This window comes from Corapipo altera, unplaced genomic scaffold (assembly GCF_003945725.1).
Source record: "Corapipo altera isolate COAL_440 unplaced genomic scaffold, ASM394572v1 0, whole genome shotgun sequence".
Classification (NCBI taxonomy): domain Eukaryota; kingdom Metazoa; phylum Chordata; class Aves; order Passeriformes; family Pipridae; genus Corapipo; species Corapipo altera.
Genome location: NW_020884872.1, coordinates 73,983,560 through 74,001,707, shown reverse-complemented (window position 1 = coordinate 74,001,707; position 18,148 = coordinate 73,983,560). Strand labels below are relative to the sequence as shown.

The window sequence follows — 18,148 nt, the reverse complement described above, 5'->3', positions numbered from 1 at the left end:
CATCTAAGCACCCTTGTGTTATGCTGTTGGATCCTTGGAAACTGCTGTTTCCTCTGAAGGTGCCTCTATACCATTGTCTTCAGCATCTTGGGCTGCTTCTGTATCATCGTCAGCTGTGCATGACAGTACATTTGTTAGTGAGTGTTACTGCATTTGGTTAACTAGACTTTACTCTGATAGCCTTGTTTATTTTAATACAAACCTAACATTTTAACTACTTAGTACATTTTAGTCTTGTTCACTGGTTAGTAGAGAGGACATCAAGCCCGTTTCTCACTTTCCAGCCAAAAAATACCCCATCTCACCCTCACTCTGTGATAATTCTGTTGTATAATGTAGCATTTTTTCTCTATTTTACAGTAAAGTCTGTGAAATTAAAGGAAGATCTATTATCACATACTTCAGCTGAGTTAAACTATGGGTTGACACATTTTGTCAATGAAATTCGAAGGCCAAATGGAGAGAACTATGCACCTGACAGCATCTATTATCTGTGTCTTGGGATTCAGGAGGTTAGTAGAGGCTGTAGAGATGGGAAATTAAGCTGCTGATTTGACTGTAACCCATTTCAGTGGAAGAATGGCAATAACATGGATTTACTGGCTAGGAGCTATTCTTAATATATGGCTATGATCTGGAACACAGGCTGCTCTGTAAATCACATTGTAGAAAGATGTCTGTATAGGAAGCAAGTTTGCAGACTCATCCTGAACACTCAAATACAAATTGGTATATTGTAATAATTTTAATAGTCTTGCTGGCTTAAAGCAGGTAATTAGCAGTGAAAAATTACATAGTTTTTCCAAATGCTGTGCTTCATTTTGTTTGCTAAAGATGTCTAATGTAAAAACAGAATGAAACAAGGCATGATCTGTAAAAGTTTTACTAATTCGGTTACTTAACATATAGTGGAAACAAGCTACTTGAAGTGTCTTTTGGGGAGGGTCTAATTTACTGAATATTGCAGACTGTGGACAGTCAGGATAGAGTGCAGGGAACTGCTATATTGGCTGTCTAACACACAGTAAGATAGAAGAAAGTTAGGTTAGATGTAATGTATGTGAAGGCAATAACATATATCATTAGATAATTAGAAAAGCTATTCCACAGCTTACCTTTTAAGCAGGGGATGTCTTAATTTTTGGTACATAAGGCAAAACACAGATGGAATAAGCAGTGTTCAGAGCTGAGAGCACAGAAGATTTCGTTCAAGACAATAAAAAGTGCATATGATGTGGAAAGCAAGCTGTTCACAGGGCTTGCAGTCCTACTTAAACTGTTCCATACTTGAGGCAGAGGACTTGAATCAAGTAACAAATTTTTTAATTGAAATTTTTTTAAACAATATCTCCACTAATTCTTCTGTGTTGCAAGTATGCAAAATTAGAGTTAATTTATATTTTTACATCATGGTTGAAATTTGACAAACGATCATTCGTTTTAGTCAATGGCTTTTTAGTCAGTATTGCAGCAAGGAGTGTTTCAAATTCAGCTAGCTTTCTGCTTCTGCACTTGCATGATACACTGTCTCTGTATCTTTCTGTTGAATTGAAAATACTTGTGTTAAGCTGATAATACACAGAGTGAGGCATGTGTTTATAAAATGAAACTCAAATTATTGTTGGGGTTTTTTTATCTTTCTCTTTGTCCTTTGACATAGTCTATTTTGTCAGTCATGAAAGCTAGTTATGTGTAAAACTTTTTTTTTCAGCTCTTCAGAACCATAGTTTGTGTGGCACAACACAATTATCATGTGTGGCACATACACAATGCTGGAACACTAGTGGAACAATGTGTGGTCACTTAATTATTGCTTATACTTGTGTCCAGTGTTTAATTCAAGTGATGTTAACAGGCCTGATTAGTTGTCCAAATTGTGCCACTGCTGTTTGGACTGGTAGGAAGACATGCCCTGTTCTGATGAGTTTGCATTTCACAAAGGCAGACAGCAAGTGAGGTACAGAAACGTGAGCATGTGAGCTGTCAAGGGCTGCAGCCATCTTCTGTGTGCTAGTAGCAAATTGTACATATTGTGGTGTGTGTTACCCTTCTGAAGAAACACATTTAAACAAGATAGAGATACACTAAATGCAATGTAGTTGTCACAATGTACAACAAAACTCCATTGCCTTCTGTAATTTTCCTAGTCTTTTTTTCCATCTGACAGTCCCTATGTGGGTACCCCTGAAAGAGAATAAATTGTCTACTACTGCATGAAAGGTACAGGCTTTGAGGAGAGGCTCAGAGGAGATTAAATGATGCCATTTAAGGATGAAGTTGTGCCAAAAATCATCAATGCTTTGCTAATTTAGAGTAAGTTTCTCTTCAAAGGAAGAGAATGTAGGAACCATAGGTTAGTAAAAAAAGTACTTTTCCCCTCCACCAGAATTACTGCACTCACTGTGGCTTAATGCACATGCAGGTTGGAGCTTTTCCTCGTGGGTGTAATGTGGTTTGAGCGTAGGTGAAGTGCCCAGGAGCCTTCAAGACCAAGTTGGTGTTTTTTGATTTTGTGAAATAACTTTTCCTGAAGGAAGCATTGTAAAATCTGTTCCAGGAATCTGGTCCCTGAATCAGATAGTGCAGTCTCTCAGTTCAGGTTCATTTGCAGCTGAAATTGTTCTGTTTTCAGACAGAAGTGGTTCAGTAATGGTTCTCGTAACTCTGAAGTACTGATCCTGAAAAATATCACACTTAAAGGTTGCCGCATGGTCAGGCAGGCATCTAGTAGGGAGGGTTCATCTAGAAAAAGGTGTTAGTATGCTGGTGCTCCTCTGCTGCATCATGGCCTTCATTCTTTGTCCCAGTGTGGATTGGGATTTGGGGTTTGTTTTCTTGGTATGTCTGGTAATGGGGGTGTTTGGGCAAAATTCAGGCTGATGGAGTTGGCAGATGCTTGTCTGAAGGTGCTGTGGGCAGTGATTCAGCCTCTTCTCCTCTGTGGGATTCAGAAGCCCATCCAGCCAGTTCCTTCCTTTTTGCTGCAGTTATAGTAGAGCTCATCCCAGGTGGGAACAGCCTATGCTAATCCTACCCCCCTTAGAGTTAGTAGAGTAGCAGAGCACAGTGTTACAGTGTGAGAATGGAGGTTTGCAGATGCATGTTGAGTGTTATGTTGCAGTCTCCCCTGCTACATGACATTTTTTGTCTGTCACTTTTGTTGTATTCACTAACAGGTTTGTTCATGCAAAGATAACGCTGAAGTGGAAAATTTAAGAAGCCAATCCTCTCTCTTTTAGAAATGTCTCCAGAGAGGGTAATGTCAAATACTGGTATATCCTTCAGCCAGTAATTCTTGGTAAAGCTTTAAAAGTATTTCTGTCTTTAAGGTCAAGAAGGTTAAGATGATAATTAGATTGCAGAATAGGCAGGTGCCTTGCACCATCCTGTCATTTTTCTCGCACTGCTGCATGTCACTATGGAGTGTTTTTTGCTCCACTTTTGTGTTGAAGATGCTTTTGTCACTGTCCAGAGTTCACATTTAAAATGGCCAACTCTTGCTAGGTATGGGGTTTTCTTCTTTGAAGACCTAGGTGGAGGAAAAGATAAATAAGTTGTTTGTGGTTTGTTTTTTTTAATGACTCCCCATTCACTGATACAGTGTTGCACACAGGAAATCTTAGAGAAAAATGTTAGAGTTGTAATAAACTATGATTCATATCCAGTTAGGAATTTACAACATATATTATATTGGAGGTAACTTTTAACTGTTAAATATTGGAAAAGTGGCATAGCTTTATTGTTAGATACTCTTTTTCACTACAATGCTTGCGCATTTATAAAAAAAAGAACCCTGTACCACAGGAGTTGTTCTAATCTGGAATCATAAATGCTGTGTCTCTCTCTCTTTTCTGTAGTATTTATATGGAAGCAATCGAAAAGACAACATATTTATTGATCCAATCTACCAGACGTTTGTCCAGGAATTAAATAAAATCCTTAGAAGTTGGCAACCAAGCATACTTCCAGATGGTAATTTTCTTTTCAGTGATGTATGTTTTTCATCTCTTAATAGTTCTGTATTCTTAAGCACACACACATATATATATGTATATAAAAACATTTTATGCATTGCGATAATAACTGATAAAGAATTATGAAGATATCATCTAAGATTTCAATTAAGACTGTACCTGTTCTTTTTATCTGGTTTCTGGGTAATCCGTGCTACAAGAGTTGATTTTGCCACTGCCTGTTAAAATTGACTATCTGTTTTTAGGAGAGAAAGTTAGAATAAGCTCTTTGTTCTGTAGTTTTTACCTGAGCTAATTTTTTTTTCTTTTGGTCCATTTTTTTCCCAGCAGGAAGCAGACAGGCAGGCACTGGGCTATGTGTTGGTAGGGCTAACAAGTGATGTATTTTAACCTTTCTTGGCTGGATTAGGAGGACTCTCTGATGTGGGTCTTCTGCTCAGGAGGATTATCAGTTCATGGAGAAAGCAAATTTTCCCCAGCAGATAAATGTTAGTGCTGAACTGGAGAATCAACTATTCTTCCATCTTTCTCACAATCCTCTCTTGAGTGAGGGCTTGTCCTTGCCAGATGCTTTCCTCTCTCTTTTTGGTATTGACTTCTCTCTGTATAGCTCTTGAGAGGCTCTGTGTTGGGTCCTTCCTGTAGCCTTTTAATGATCCTTGTCAAGGAGTGCTTTCCATGTGAGATATTCATTAGTAATAAGAAAATAAGAAAGTATGCTATTTGGAGGCCTTACCTGAGCAGAATAAAACTAACTCAAAAACATGCTTTTTATGAGGGAATTAAGATTACCCCTTTAGCATTTATTTTTATGTAATAACATGAGGGAGCTGCATGTCAGCAGTGCTGTTGTAATTAAACAGAAATGTGTTCCCTGTGAAATTACCTATACTGATATTTCCCATTGACTGTCTCAGTGAGTGTCTATGTCTTTAAAAAGAGATGGTTTTGGGGGTATGGACATATAATTAAACATGTTTATTAGAGGCTTCTGTCATGAGCATTTTGTTACATTTCACAGTAAACAGAAACTTGATTTTTTGTACCTGAACAGTTTATGGGCTAATTCATTGTATTTTCTCCAATATTCTTTTTTTTCCAAGGATCAATATTCTCTCGAGTTGAAGAAGATTACCTTTGGAGGATTAAACAGCTAGGATCACATTCACCTGTTGCTCTTCTGAATACTCTGTTCTACTTTAACACTAAATATTTTGGCCTGAAAACTGTGGAGCAGCACTTAAGGCTTTCTTTTGGCACTGTTTTTAGACAGTGGAAAAAAAATCCACTAACAATGGAAAGCAAAGCTTGTCTTCGATATCAAGTGTCTTCCCTGTGCAGAGCTGATAGTGAAGGTACTATAACAGTTGAAAATTAGTATTTCTCTTCTGAGGAATGTCTGGGCATCTTGCCTTGAGCTGGAGCTTTACCTTTGCATAAAGTTTAGCAGCTCTCAGCTCCCAGATCTCTAATCGGAGTGTGTGGTCCATGGAGACTACAGGGTCTCTGCACTAAGTGATCCCCTTGAGCCCACTGGTCTCCCTGTAAAATGCTGTGACTTTGCTGTGGCTGTGGGTGGCATTTCCAGTTTGCAGATATGCACAGTTGTGGTGGGCTGCCTGCACTGGGAAGTTTACTGAAAATTGTAAACTAACTTCAAGTTATATCTTAGATGTTGTTGATTTTCTTCTTAAAGATAAAATTACTACTGGAAAAAGGAAACATGAAGATGATGTACCAGTATTTGAACAAATTGAAAACACGTCTGATCCAGCTAGATGCCCTGTGAAAATGTTTGAGTGCTATCTGTCTAAAAGGTAAGTATGATACAGGGTAGTACAGAAGGGGTCTAGTCTAAACCAGGTACAGAAGGGAACTGTTTTGATGCAACGTGAAATGCGCTCAAGCAAAGGGAATGGATTGAGATCATCTGAAAAATACCTAAATGAAAGTATTGAAATCTCCCATTCTGTATCTGGACAAGATGGACACAAGGTGTGGGAGCAGCGGAGTACTTCAATGTTAATTGTCAAGGACTCCTTCAGAAAATGGCGGTACGATTCAATTTTCTTACCTGTGAACACCAAGTGTCTCTGCAGAGAATTACCAGCAAGGGATCTGGTAGGTTTTGCTACTGAGGGTTTTGTTTGTGAGGTCCCCGTCTCTTCAGTAACAATTGGATTGAGACAATGGGTTTCCTGCATTATAAGTTATCAGGAATCTGAAATGTAGATGCTTTTGAGATACCTAGTGTGAAAACATGTTTGTAGTATTTTGTTCTACAAAAAGTTCTACAGATGGTAACCCAGCATTTAGAAATACCTTGTTTCCTTCCAATCTGCGCAATTAATTGTGCAGGAAGGAAGCAGAAATTAATACATTAAAAAAAAAAAACTTAGGCAACTCCTAAAAGAATTAATTTACTAGCTAATTGTTTTGGAAGCTTGAAAATGGGATTCCCTGGGAAATATGTTCCATTATTTGTAACAGCCATTCAAGTGACTGATTTTAATGTAGATTTAATGTAGCTCTAAGGGAAGTATAGGCAAGTGATACCAAAGAAATAAAGTCACCTTGTATATACAACACAATAAATGAAATGAAGTATGAGACCCAACATGCATTAGGAAACATCATCTTAGTCTTAAAGGTGAAGAAAGCGCTTACACACAGCATCAGCGGAAGTGCAATTATGTTGTGTTATAGAGAGAAACAGTTAAAGAGTAGCTTGTGATCTGTTAATGCAACCACCTGTCTTTCATAAACTCAGTTAATTCTGATTGTTGCAGGAGGATTTAGCCTTCACTGTCTACTGTCATGATTTGGAGAGGATATGTTGTTAAAGAGTTGAAGATGGATTTTTTAACTGAGTTACACAACCACTAGAGGAGAGAGAACACATAATTCTTTTTTTCTTTTAGGAACATCTCAACTTTGGTGAAAAGAATGCACTTAAAGCCATTTGGAGCGTCATTTATGGTGTAGTTTAAAGTCATGGTGTCTTGCACACATTGGTCACCATTGCTAACTAAAGGAGCAGACTCCTTCTCCTGGTTCTGCTCCTAATAACATACAGCTTGCATCTTTGTTGAAATAATTTTAATGAAATAATTAACACTTCAAAAAGTATTGTAAAATTTTAGGCAATGCCAGCTGATTGAAATATACTTGGCAACCAGTGAACAGCTGCAGCTGAAATTTCAGGATGCTTTCATTCAGAGCTATGAACACCATATCATTGTCTCATTAAGTCTCAAGCTGTGCCAGGGGAGGTTAAGGCTGGACGTTAGGAGGAATTTCTTCACAGAAAGAGTGATGTAACATTGGAATTGACTGCCCAGGAGGGTGGTGGAGTCACCATCCCTGGAAGTGTTTAAGGAAAGACTGGATGTGGTAATTAGTGCCATGGTCAAGTTGACACGGTGCTGTTCTGTCATAGCTTGGACTCAATGATCTCAGAGGTGTTTTCCAACCTAATTGATTCTGTGATATCTTGTTCCTATAAAAATAATGGCTTTTCAAGAAAGAAGGAAGGAGGTTCAGATAATACTAGAATATTTTAAACATTCATATTTGATTTATGTGAGAGCAGAATAAGCCAACATTTACCCTAGCAGGTGAAGAGCAATACTTAAAATCTCATCAGCCAGTTTGGGAAGGTGAGCTGGTAAAAAATCTTAAGAAGCACGAAATGGAGTTGACTCCTGAGATCTACAGCATTTGTGAAGGAGGGAGCATGAGTGGGCACTTGCACATACAGAATTGAAAATTCTTTTCTGAGACTTGCCTAAATGGACAAAATGCTAGAATTTCCTTAAAGGAGCCTTTTCTAGTGGCTTAGAGGATGTTTCTGAGCTGGATCGATCTCCATAGTATAGTTGGTAAGGAATTAAGTGATTAAGATTTATAACAACCAACCTTATAAGTAAAATAGGAGGAGGGGGCATTTTAACTTGTTGTATTTCTGAGCATCTCAGAACTACCATCCTTGATTTTTCAAGAGAACCCCAGGCTCTACATTCAGAGATAGCCTTATCAGCCAGTGATTGTGCCAGCAATTACTGATGTCAGTTTTTTGCCTCTTTGCAAATCGTAGAAAGTACTTCCTGGTTTAACAAGTCCCAGATCTGCAGATTTTTGAAAGCTGGAAGAGTCTGTGGTCTCTCGTATGCTTGTGAAGTCCCAGGCATCTGGGACTCTGAGGCTGCTCTAAGGATATGGGATTGACTGGGCTTGGTCCAGACCTGGCCATGGCTCCTTCTATGAGCAAGACTGCATTTCTCCACACTGTAACTTGCCTAGGTGCAGTTAAAGTTTTGTTTGATCAGGATTTTGGAATTGCTGGTGTTCTGTTTTGTCCCGTGAGGCTGTTTTTCTAACCCCCTTTTTTTAACCTCCTTGTAGCCCACAGAATCTGAATCAGAGGACAGACATGTTCTATCTGCAACCAGAGTGTTCTGTCTCCGCGGAGAGTCCCATCTGGTACACTGCCACTTCACTGGACCGCAACACTTTGGAAAATATGCTCGTACGGGTTCTTTTAGTAAAAGATATTTATGATAAAGACAATTATGAACTGGATGAAGACATAGATTAAAACAAGCTTCCAAAAAACTGTCAAGAAAACAAACAGCATTAGATATAGTCATGCTGCTAGACCTTTACTATGGAAAACATTTCAAGTTTACCCTTTGTTTTATGAGTTTTGTAGCAGTGTGTACCCTAACGTGGGTATTACCATGTAAATAGTCTGTGAGTGAAAGTTTCCATTATTCTGTGTAGTGGTTTTAGGATACATAACAAACACATTTCAGATTTTCTTTTTTTATTATTTATTTGATTAGATATGTTTGTAACTTTTTACATTGCAAAATATGAATGAGAATGTGCCATGTGTATTTTTTTTCCCCCTTGTAGTACAAGACATCCATGTTGCACAACTCTGCTGTTGGAAGCTCTCATGAAAGGAGGCTCTTTTAATAGCTTCTTAAACTGGATGGTTGTGTATGGGTAGCACTACTAAAGTTTAGAATTTGCTGTGTCTTTCAGAATTTTTAAATGAATTGTAAACTAATAGGTTTTTTACTTTTTAGTTACTGAAGCCTTATGAGGTTATGTAGAGAGATTCCATCTTATGTACCAAAAACAGACAAAAGAGAATGCTGTCAATATTGGTGTACTGTAATGTGAATCTATTCTGGTGAAAACATTTTTTGTTGCCCTTATTAAAACCCTAGTGTCCTTTCGTTATTTGTGACTCTCTCTCAATTGCCCCTACAAATAAAAAAATATGTATACAAATAAACGAATATAAGCTTAGAGCATGGGGTCATCAAGACATGTATTTTGTAAAAAAGAAAACTAAAACCAAAAACCCCTCAAAAAAAAGGAAGAAAAGAAAAAAAAGTCTGATGACAATGCTATATAATCCTTTTTCATCTTTACTTTTCCAATCATAATTGCCGGTACCTCATATTAATGTAAATTTGTCCTTTGTAGCCTTAGAAAAAGGGGTTCTGTGCTGTATTACATGAAGTAATACGGTACGCTAAATTTTTAACCTTTGTTTGTCCTTGCATTGCTGTATTTAAATACAGGCAATACTTGACTATGGGTGGGAAAATTCTTAATGCCTCCATTCAAAAGCCATATGAGATGTGAAGTTACAGAAAGTCGAAAGATAATTTTTCTTTAAGAAAAGTCCTTTTGTTTGTTTATATCCTCTCGTTGTACTTACTTTGCATAAGTAGTTCTTATTTCCAGATACACATTTAACTGCTCAAGTTTTGTTATTTGCTCTTATTTAACTGATGCGAACAATATGCTGGTTCAAGCAATGGGTTTGCTATTGTACTGAAAAAATGTAGTAGAATGTTCTACTATAAAGTAGTCATAAGTTTAAGTCTCTCCTAAATGGCATTAGCCATCTACTAAAGGAGAAACTTTCTATGTATATATGTTACCACCCGAGCATTTATTTCTTGCAGAGGCTGCATGGCTTTTTCATTTTCCTTAGCTTAGAAGATTACACATAAGGACGCATCTTTCTATACAGAGAAATAAAGCTTCGGTTGCTTTGTTTTGTTAAACAAGTTTATTTAAATTTCTGCTATTCTGGTGTGTCTGTGAGTATGTATTAATTTTAGATATACTGCTATTTCAAATGGAGATGAAGATGTACATGTTTAATTTTTCATTTCTTTCTGTTGGCATTAGCCTTCCTGTGAAATCAAGAAATACTATGCAGCACCAGTGAGTAGATCACTAACAGCTTCAGTGCAGTTCTCCCTCTGTGAGTGAATACTTAGTTCGGTAACACTTGTTTGTTTTTTTTTTTTTCAAACAGCAGCCATAGAATGTGCCCATGATACATAAAAGTGATGAAATCAGGAATTGTAGTCATTGTTTTGATCTGGTGTCCCCAGCTTTTTTAGCACCTGAATTGACCATAAGTTAAATTTTACATATGGGAGTTGTTACTAACTACCTGTGTAAAATGCATCATGTGCGTAACTTGAAATACTTCATTTAAACACACCTTTAAGTGTTTTGATAAATAGCAGTAAGGATCACTTGCAGCCCCTTCTCTACAGTTCACACTTCAGATACTTCAGCAGGGGCTTCAGTTGCTCCCTGATTACAACAGTGTTTAACCACAAATACACTCTTGTAAAACTGCAAACTTTTAACGGGAAGCTGAAAGTTAAGTATGTTTGTTGAGTGTTTTGCCTTAAACAGAGTTTTAAATTCTAGTTCTCAAAATCAGATTAAAACTATTTCTTAATTAGTAACGTCAGTCTTTAGTGTGGCATGTTGAAGAATGTATAGACATTTTCAGCATCATTAGGAAATTAAAAATGCTTCCTAAAGGTTATAAGAAATCACGTTATTGTCCTAAGTTCCTCCCATTTTCTACCCAAGATTCATCTGGGAAAAAATATCCAAGTTAGTTCTTGAAATAGAAGTTTTTACATATAGATCCGTGTTGGAAATATAAAGATGGTTTCCAAGAACAGAACTTTTATTCCAGAAGATGGAGCTATTCCATCATCAGCAATAATGTTTTTCAAGTGGTTCGTGTGTTCAGGTTGAACGTCGTAAGCTGCAAAGATACTGCAGTCAAGTATGCATCATGGTTCAATGTATGCATTTTATTTGAACGGTGATGCAGAATCCAGTACAAGACCTTAGTTCTGAAAAAACAAAGACATGCAATTTTATAATAATTAGGAATTCAGGGCAAATGCTTTTTCTTTGTAAGAACTGTCAGCAGCTGGACTAGAATAAGGTTGGTGCCAAGGAGTTAGATACACATTGCTATACAGGACAATATTTGATGCCTTGTTCTACACAGGCACACAGCTTTCAGGTTATTGATGTGTATCAAAAACCTTTCCTCGCTTTCCCCCTTAAGAGGGTGTGAAGTGGCACCTTGGCTGTTCTGGCTGTCCCTGTGAGCTCTGGCAGAGCTCACCTGAGAGGGGTAGTGTGGGGACTATATTGCTCTTTCCACACAGAGCCCTGCAGATGGTCCTGGCAATGCAGTTCAGTCCAGCAGGGGTTTCCTAATTTCTCCAGTCATGCCAGCATGTGCTCTGCATTTCCTTGGTTTGAGATCAAGTCTTGAACAATTCTCAGGTGAAGTAGTAGCCTTAAGACACTAAGGAAATTAGATAGCAGTAGTAAGCAAATTACATAGAAAATATAGTTCAGTGTGAGAAATAGTGAAAAAATCATGCAATTTTCAGAAAATAAATTTACTTTGTTAGTCATCTTTCTTTTTGTAAGTAATTGTGATCAGTCATTGAGGAAAATGGAGCTTTTTGTAATTAGTGAACTAAGCATAAATTACGACAGTTAATTTTTATTGAACAAAAAACTGTGGTGTAATTTCAATGTGTACAATATTAATTACCTTTAAAGTACTCACAGTGGGATTCTATCATGCAGCAAAATTTTTTCTCTTGGTATCTATGATTCTGCCCCATGAGAGGCTGTGTGAATAGGTGGGGAAAACAGAAGAGGTGGTCCATAAACCTTGCAGTCCCAAAAGGAGGTGGTGTGCGAGATGGAAAAGGCATGGGTGGTGGTAAGCACTCATATCCATTTTCGCTGACCTTTTTTATTATATAGAAGGCTGTTACACTTTCCCGTTTTTGTCTGTTAGTGTTAGAAGTGGCAGTTAAAGATTTTCATTTCCATTTTTTTTAAACATTCACTTTTCAGTTTGTTATGCTCATGGTGTGCATTATGTCATGCGTGTTACATGTAAGACTGAGTATGATGCAGAGTAAGTGGACTGGGAGTTTAAGTTACTGAGATTTAAGAGGGTGTTTGGTCATCATATGTGAAACGAGTCTCTGGATTATAACAGCAAAGGTTAATGATGTTTTGGAAGAATTAAAGATTGAGTTACCTTTTGTTTAGAGTTAGAACTAAGCCACTGGGTTTGTGTGTGTCTCATGAGGGTTGTGAGTGTGGTCACAGCACAGGACACGCTGTCACCCAGGGCTCGGTTAACTGTGGGAATTTCCCATTTCTCAAATGAGAAATAAATCTTTCCTCTGGCAGCTTTTGAATTTGAAGTGTTGAAAGCTGAAAGCCTCAGCACACAAGCCATGGCACAGATGCTTGGAACCAGCACGTAATTGGGCACGTTGCTTCAAAACTTGGGCTGGCGTTAGTGTCTGTGATGCTAATGAGGGATCTCTGTGCACAGCTGCGAGCACGGCAGGCATTTCACAGCTGCACAGAGATGATGTGGGGATTAGTGCCTGCACGTCACGCTACTCCATTGGAGCTGGCAACCACGGGCAAGCGGCTCAGCCTTGGCAGGGCCCCAGCTCGCTGTGGGCACTGGTGGCAGTGCTCCCCCTTTCCTACTCGCAGTCAGGGCAGGACCTGCACCGTGTATGGGGTGTCTGTCATGCTCTTTCCTTTGCTGTCAAGGAGCTCCCATCACTTCAGAGTTCCTTGCTATTGGTCTGTGGTGGTAAATGTGTGACTATAACATGAGCCAAGTTCATGATTCCTCAATATGGCATAATTGCACCTTAACATTACCTTTACAAAAGCCTCCCCTCTCCCTAGCCCAGCTCTTCACCCAGTTCTCCAAGGCAAAATACCAGAATGGATTTGAGCGAGACACTGGTGTAATAAAGAGCATTGGGATGCAGGGGGAGACATGTCATGACCACTATACAAGCTAGTGGTGGGCAAGGGGAGTAAGTAAATTCAGTGGGAGACAGGACAGAGAAGGTTGGCTGTATCCACTTTGAACAACTAATGGGGTTTAAAAAGTTGCAGGGTTAATATGTACTGTGGTGAGGCTTTCTGAGCTTGTGACACCTCTTAACAACTTCACACATAGCCTGGCTTGAAGGTTTTCACCCAGCAACTGCTGTACACCGTTGGTGGATGTGGAAATGAGGTATGTATTTAAAAGGGTTTAGTCTGGCTAGTTTTTATTTTCAGGATATTGGTGTGTTGCTGTTTCCAAATACAGATGTCTGGAAAATACTTCCTCACCCAAGAACTAGTGTCTTTATGGAGTAAAGCCACTGGTATAGCAGTCATGGCACATTTGCAAGTGCATAATTTCAGTAGGGAAGAATGTTGTGTCCCAGGTACCCGTGAGGTATCGTGGCACTTCTAATTGTTTCATCAAATGTTTTTCTATCTCCAGTGTGCTGTTTTCCTTTTATGTGTTTTTTGGGGGGTTGGGGTTGTTTTGTTTGTTTGTTTGTTTGTTTGTTTTTTGTGAATTGAAAGGAGAAAATCTTTGAAGATAACAGAGTTCTTGGAAAAATCCTTCAAGGACACAATCGATCATTTCCTCTGTTGCTGGCAGGAGGATGTGAGAGGTGGCTACTGGCAAAGAGCCATACAGTAGCCCTCTTATTTGTCATAGCTGAGAAAAACTATGGCATGACTGCCCAAACTCTGCTGTTCCCCTCATGAAGCATAGTTTTACCCATGTAAACTCGTGTTGGTGGCAGCCCTGGAAACACTTCTGAGCAGAGCAGTTTTTGCAGATGTTCATAAAAAGCAAATAGAAAAAAAAAATTACAAGATACAGCTCAACTTTGATTTTTTATTCAAGTACTTTTTCAAACTCCAGGGGTGTGAGTATCAATGGGACTCAAACATGATCTGAGTTTTGCTTTCTCTGAAATGTGGCATTTCCTGGAGAAGAGGCTCTTGGTGAGGGCCATTTCTGGCTGCCACCCTGCCTTGGGGACAACATCAAGGTAACAACAAAGCTGCTGTATTCCTTTGTGATGTGAGCGCTGAAAGCTTCCTAGAATTGTTCCTCAAGTTTAAATCTTTATGTTATATTATCTGCCTTGGCCTGAATTGGTGAGAGTTTGACAGAAGAGCAGATACTGAAAATGTGTGTCCCTCTGTTGCCAGGTACCTACAGCTGTGCAGGAGGTGAAGGCTTTGTAAGGCAAATCCCACTCATGTCAAGTAGAAGACAGAGGCTGGGACTTGTGAGGTCTGGAAACAACAAAACCTAGCATTAAACCAAGCTCCTTCAAACTGTGCCTGTTGTTTCCGGGGTTTGAGTCTTTACATTAAAAAAAAAAAAGGCTTTGGTGGCTAAATCTTCCCAAACATGAGCAGGGCGGTTTGGTTTCTCCCAGAAGAACTCCTCAAGGATGGGTCTTTTCCCCAGTACAAGGAGAGTTAGGTTTGTTAGCAACTTTTTCCTTCATTTATTTATTAGCTGATTTATTTATTTAGATAATTGTTCCTGGTTCACAGTCATAGAGGAGGGAAGTGATCAGAGTATTTATTACCTTTGGAAAAAAATGAATACCAAAAATCTTCCCTCCTCATTACATATTAAAGTATTTTTTGTTTGTCTTTTCTCCAGCTCTAGATGTGACACCTACATTAGTATGTAGCAACTCTATTGTGGTAATCAAAAGAATAAATACAGAAAGTGATTTCTATTAACTTAAGAAATAAAGCTTTTTTTATTCCTCTTTCCCCCCCTTCTGATAAATTCTGGCTGGATCAGTGACCTTAGCAGGATTAAAGGTGAAAGTTTTAAAAAATTATAAATAAAAAAAGACAAGCTTTGAAAGAGAACAGGAGGAAGAGCAGTCTTTGGCCTTAATATCAGCTGAGGGAACTTAAAAGGCCATAATTTGAATTCTCTACTGGTGTGTCCATTCAGTTCAAGTTGGTTGGAGGATAGGAGCCCAGGCATCTTTTGTAATGGGCAGGCTTGTTCATGTAAATGTTCTTGTATCTTGGACAGCTCCTGTAGTCAATGTACTTGAAGTGATATTCTTCAAAGACATATCTATAGAATACCTGTGTATGACTTCATCCAGAGAAATGACCACATTGCACTGAAGCAGTGATCTCTGCTGGCCTTCGGGTAAAAAGTATTTCTTCTAATAAAATCCCACCTCATCCCCAGAGGCAATGTCCAATGTGTATTTTGACATTTTTTAAAAAAGTACGCTTGGTCGCAAGAGAGGACATTCTCATTAGTGTCATTGGTGTCTTGTCAAGATATAATGTGATTTCTCCTCCAGCTTCAACTGGAGAATCCCACAAATGAAGAGAGAAGAGGGTTCAGAGCAGCAAGTAGCTCCTCACATCAACTGAACCTCCAGAACCACAGGCAAGCAGTGAGCTAAGTTTCAGTGCATTGCCAGAACAATAGAGAAGCCTGTGAAATTCCTGGGTGGCTCTGCAGTTTAACAAGGGGCCACCTTTCATGCTGCAGTTATTGAACTTTCTAAGAATCAGAGCCTAGCAAAGATGTGAAAAGGATTTTCTGGGAGAAGGACTGTTTGAACTCAGTGAGGGAGGAAGTGAATAACAAGGGATGTCAGTACAAACTGTTGAGCAAAAGAAACAAAAATCAATGAGAAGAGCAATGGCCCCTTCACAGTGTTTTGTTACTCTGCAGAAACCCACTGGAATGAGATCTTGGAGGAGAGGAGCAGTGCTAAGTCTTCTAGGTAGGGGTGGATGTATTTTTACATCACAGAAATAACTTATAGCTTCTTTAAATTTTTTTTTTTTTAAATGTGAGGAAGTGACACTTCTCCCCTGTTTGTATTTTTTAAAGCAAATATTCCACCTCCCTATACTCCTCCAGCAGCACCCTGGGACAGATTTCTGCAGGGTAGAGAGAAACAGGTGAGCAAAAAGGGCCTCAGAAACCAGACCACCTGAGTTGTTTCTGCCTTCCTAAAGGCACAGTCGTTTCCAGCATAGGGAAGAAGGTTCCTGAGTTAAGGGGGAGCTATGTCATGCTGCTGTCATCTTCTGAAATGAAAATTACCAGGAGGAAAAAGATTTCTTGGTGCCACTGTGATCCTCACTGCCACCATGGACTAGACTTGCACCAATGGGCTCTGTATTTGGTCTGGTGGAGAAGGCTGGGAGCTGAGGTGCTGTGCTGCTGGCAGAGTTGGATGTACCTGTACTGGGAAACGCCTTAACAGCCCACTCTAGTGTTTGCTTGCTCCTTTTCCTTCTCACTAATAGAGTAATTCCCATGTCCTATGGGAAAAGGTCCCAATCATTGAAGCAGTGGCAGGTCCACCCCGGTGCCACAGGGTGACCACTGTACCCTGTCTGCAGAGTTCCTGTGGTGGAAGCACAGAAAATGCAGGTATCAGGGAGAGTGCTAGGAAGCCTTTAAGGGCTTGAGTTGCTTTTTCTTCAAAAAGATTTTGAAGATGAGCATTTATAACCTGTCATTTCTAGTCCATGACAATCATTTTGCTGAACTGTTGCTAAAGGAATCAAAATATCCAAGCTTCTTGTTTCAGGAAGATAACTAAGACAGCAGTGAAGGCCTTTGAAACAGCTTTACTGGCTCTGCAAATTGAGAGCATGACTATAGCAAGTCATGGTTTGGACTCTGTAAATAAAGTCCTGTGTTTTCTCCATCTGTAGTTAAGAAAGGTGCTAGAAAAATTGCCAGGGTCAACAGGAGGACCTATCCCAGGATGCCCAGCAAGGTACCTAGTAATTGGGTCTAACTGAAGAAAATCCAGTGTTGTCATCAGGACAATATTTCAACTTCTAAGAAAAACCTTATTTCACTACAACAGGGAGTTCAGACACAGAAAACTAATCTTTTCACAAATCATTTTCAGCCCACAAGCATCTCATACAGAGCCCCTGAGTGAAAGGTGATTTCCTACGGACATGCGAAGCGATAAATATTATTGTGAGGGCACATCTTAGTCAATGGCAGGTGCACGTGATGCACAATAACAAAGATTGATTTCCTCAAAAGGAAGCTTCTGTGGTCAGAGCAAGAAATATGTGACAGGAGGCCACATCAGAAATGGTTATGGCTCTTGACATGTTTCTGGCTAGCACACAGCAGATCTTTCAGATGGAGAACAAGGGCTGTTTTGTCTGTCTCAAGGGTCAAAGCTTGTTGAACATAGTCATGATTGCTTTTTTGCCCACTGCATGCTTCTGGAGATGTTCTGCTGCCCACCAGGCCACCCGCACTCCCTACCTGTTCCTCTTCAGTAGAAATACCAGAGGTGCTGCTGTCTTGCAGCAGTGTATCTTAACCTATACCTCTAAGAGGAATAAGAGGCAGCAGATTTCTTTAGCTGATGTGGCATAAGTGAAAAAATAATCATGTTTATGATGTTTTTAGAAGGAAGCTCTTTAGGCTCATCCCACACTGAACTATGTCTTGTGTGAATAGGATAAAGCCTGGCTAAGGAATGCTGATATTGAAAGAGGAACTCATATTTTTTCCCTGCAGATAATTTGTGACGACATAGGAAAAAAAAAAAAAAGGAAATTCTACATCAGCTGTTTGATGTTTGATGCATGAAACTCAGGAAAATACAAGTGCATCCTTCATCAAGTAAGGAATCTCATTTTAGAGTTGTTTCCATGGTGGTTTGAGCCTGTAGGTACACATCCCTCCCTGGAACTGTGTTGATCAGAAATAGTCTCTGTGAGAAGGCATCTACTCTCTTTTCAGTGGTGTGAACCCAATAGCCAACAAACCAAAGAAATACCTAAACTTTTCCAAATTGCTACACTACTGATTAAAGGCTTATGCAATTTGTACGTGAAACCATTACTGAATATAACACATAAGTGGTGTGCTCAATAGGGAAGAAAGCACAGGTTTCCCCTCCTTTATCAGTGCTTTGAACCCACTT

General features: G+C 39.2%; 1 protein-coding gene across 13 annotated transcripts in view; it reads left to right on the top strand.

The window, feature by feature from the left end:
* The window catches only part of ZMYM2 (zinc finger MYM-type containing 2), an 87,493-nt gene extending 78,119 nt beyond the window's left edge, over window positions 1-9,374 (top strand). For all 13 annotated transcript variants that reach the window (XM_027652812.1, XM_027652865.1, XM_027652855.1 and 10 more), the window contains 5 exons: window positions 361-512; window positions 3,858-3,972; window positions 5,078-5,329; window positions 5,671-5,791; window positions 8,379-9,374. In XM_027652812.1, coding sequence (XP_027508613.1) covers window positions 361-512; window positions 3,858-3,972; window positions 5,078-5,329; window positions 5,671-5,791; window positions 8,379-8,571 — 833 coding nt within the window. In that variant the 3' untranslated portion in view covers window positions 8,572-9,374. The remainder of the gene's footprint in view (window positions 1-360; window positions 513-3,857; window positions 3,973-5,077; window positions 5,330-5,670; window positions 5,792-8,378) is intronic.
* The last annotated feature ends 8,774 nt before the right edge of the window (window positions 9,375-18,148 follow it).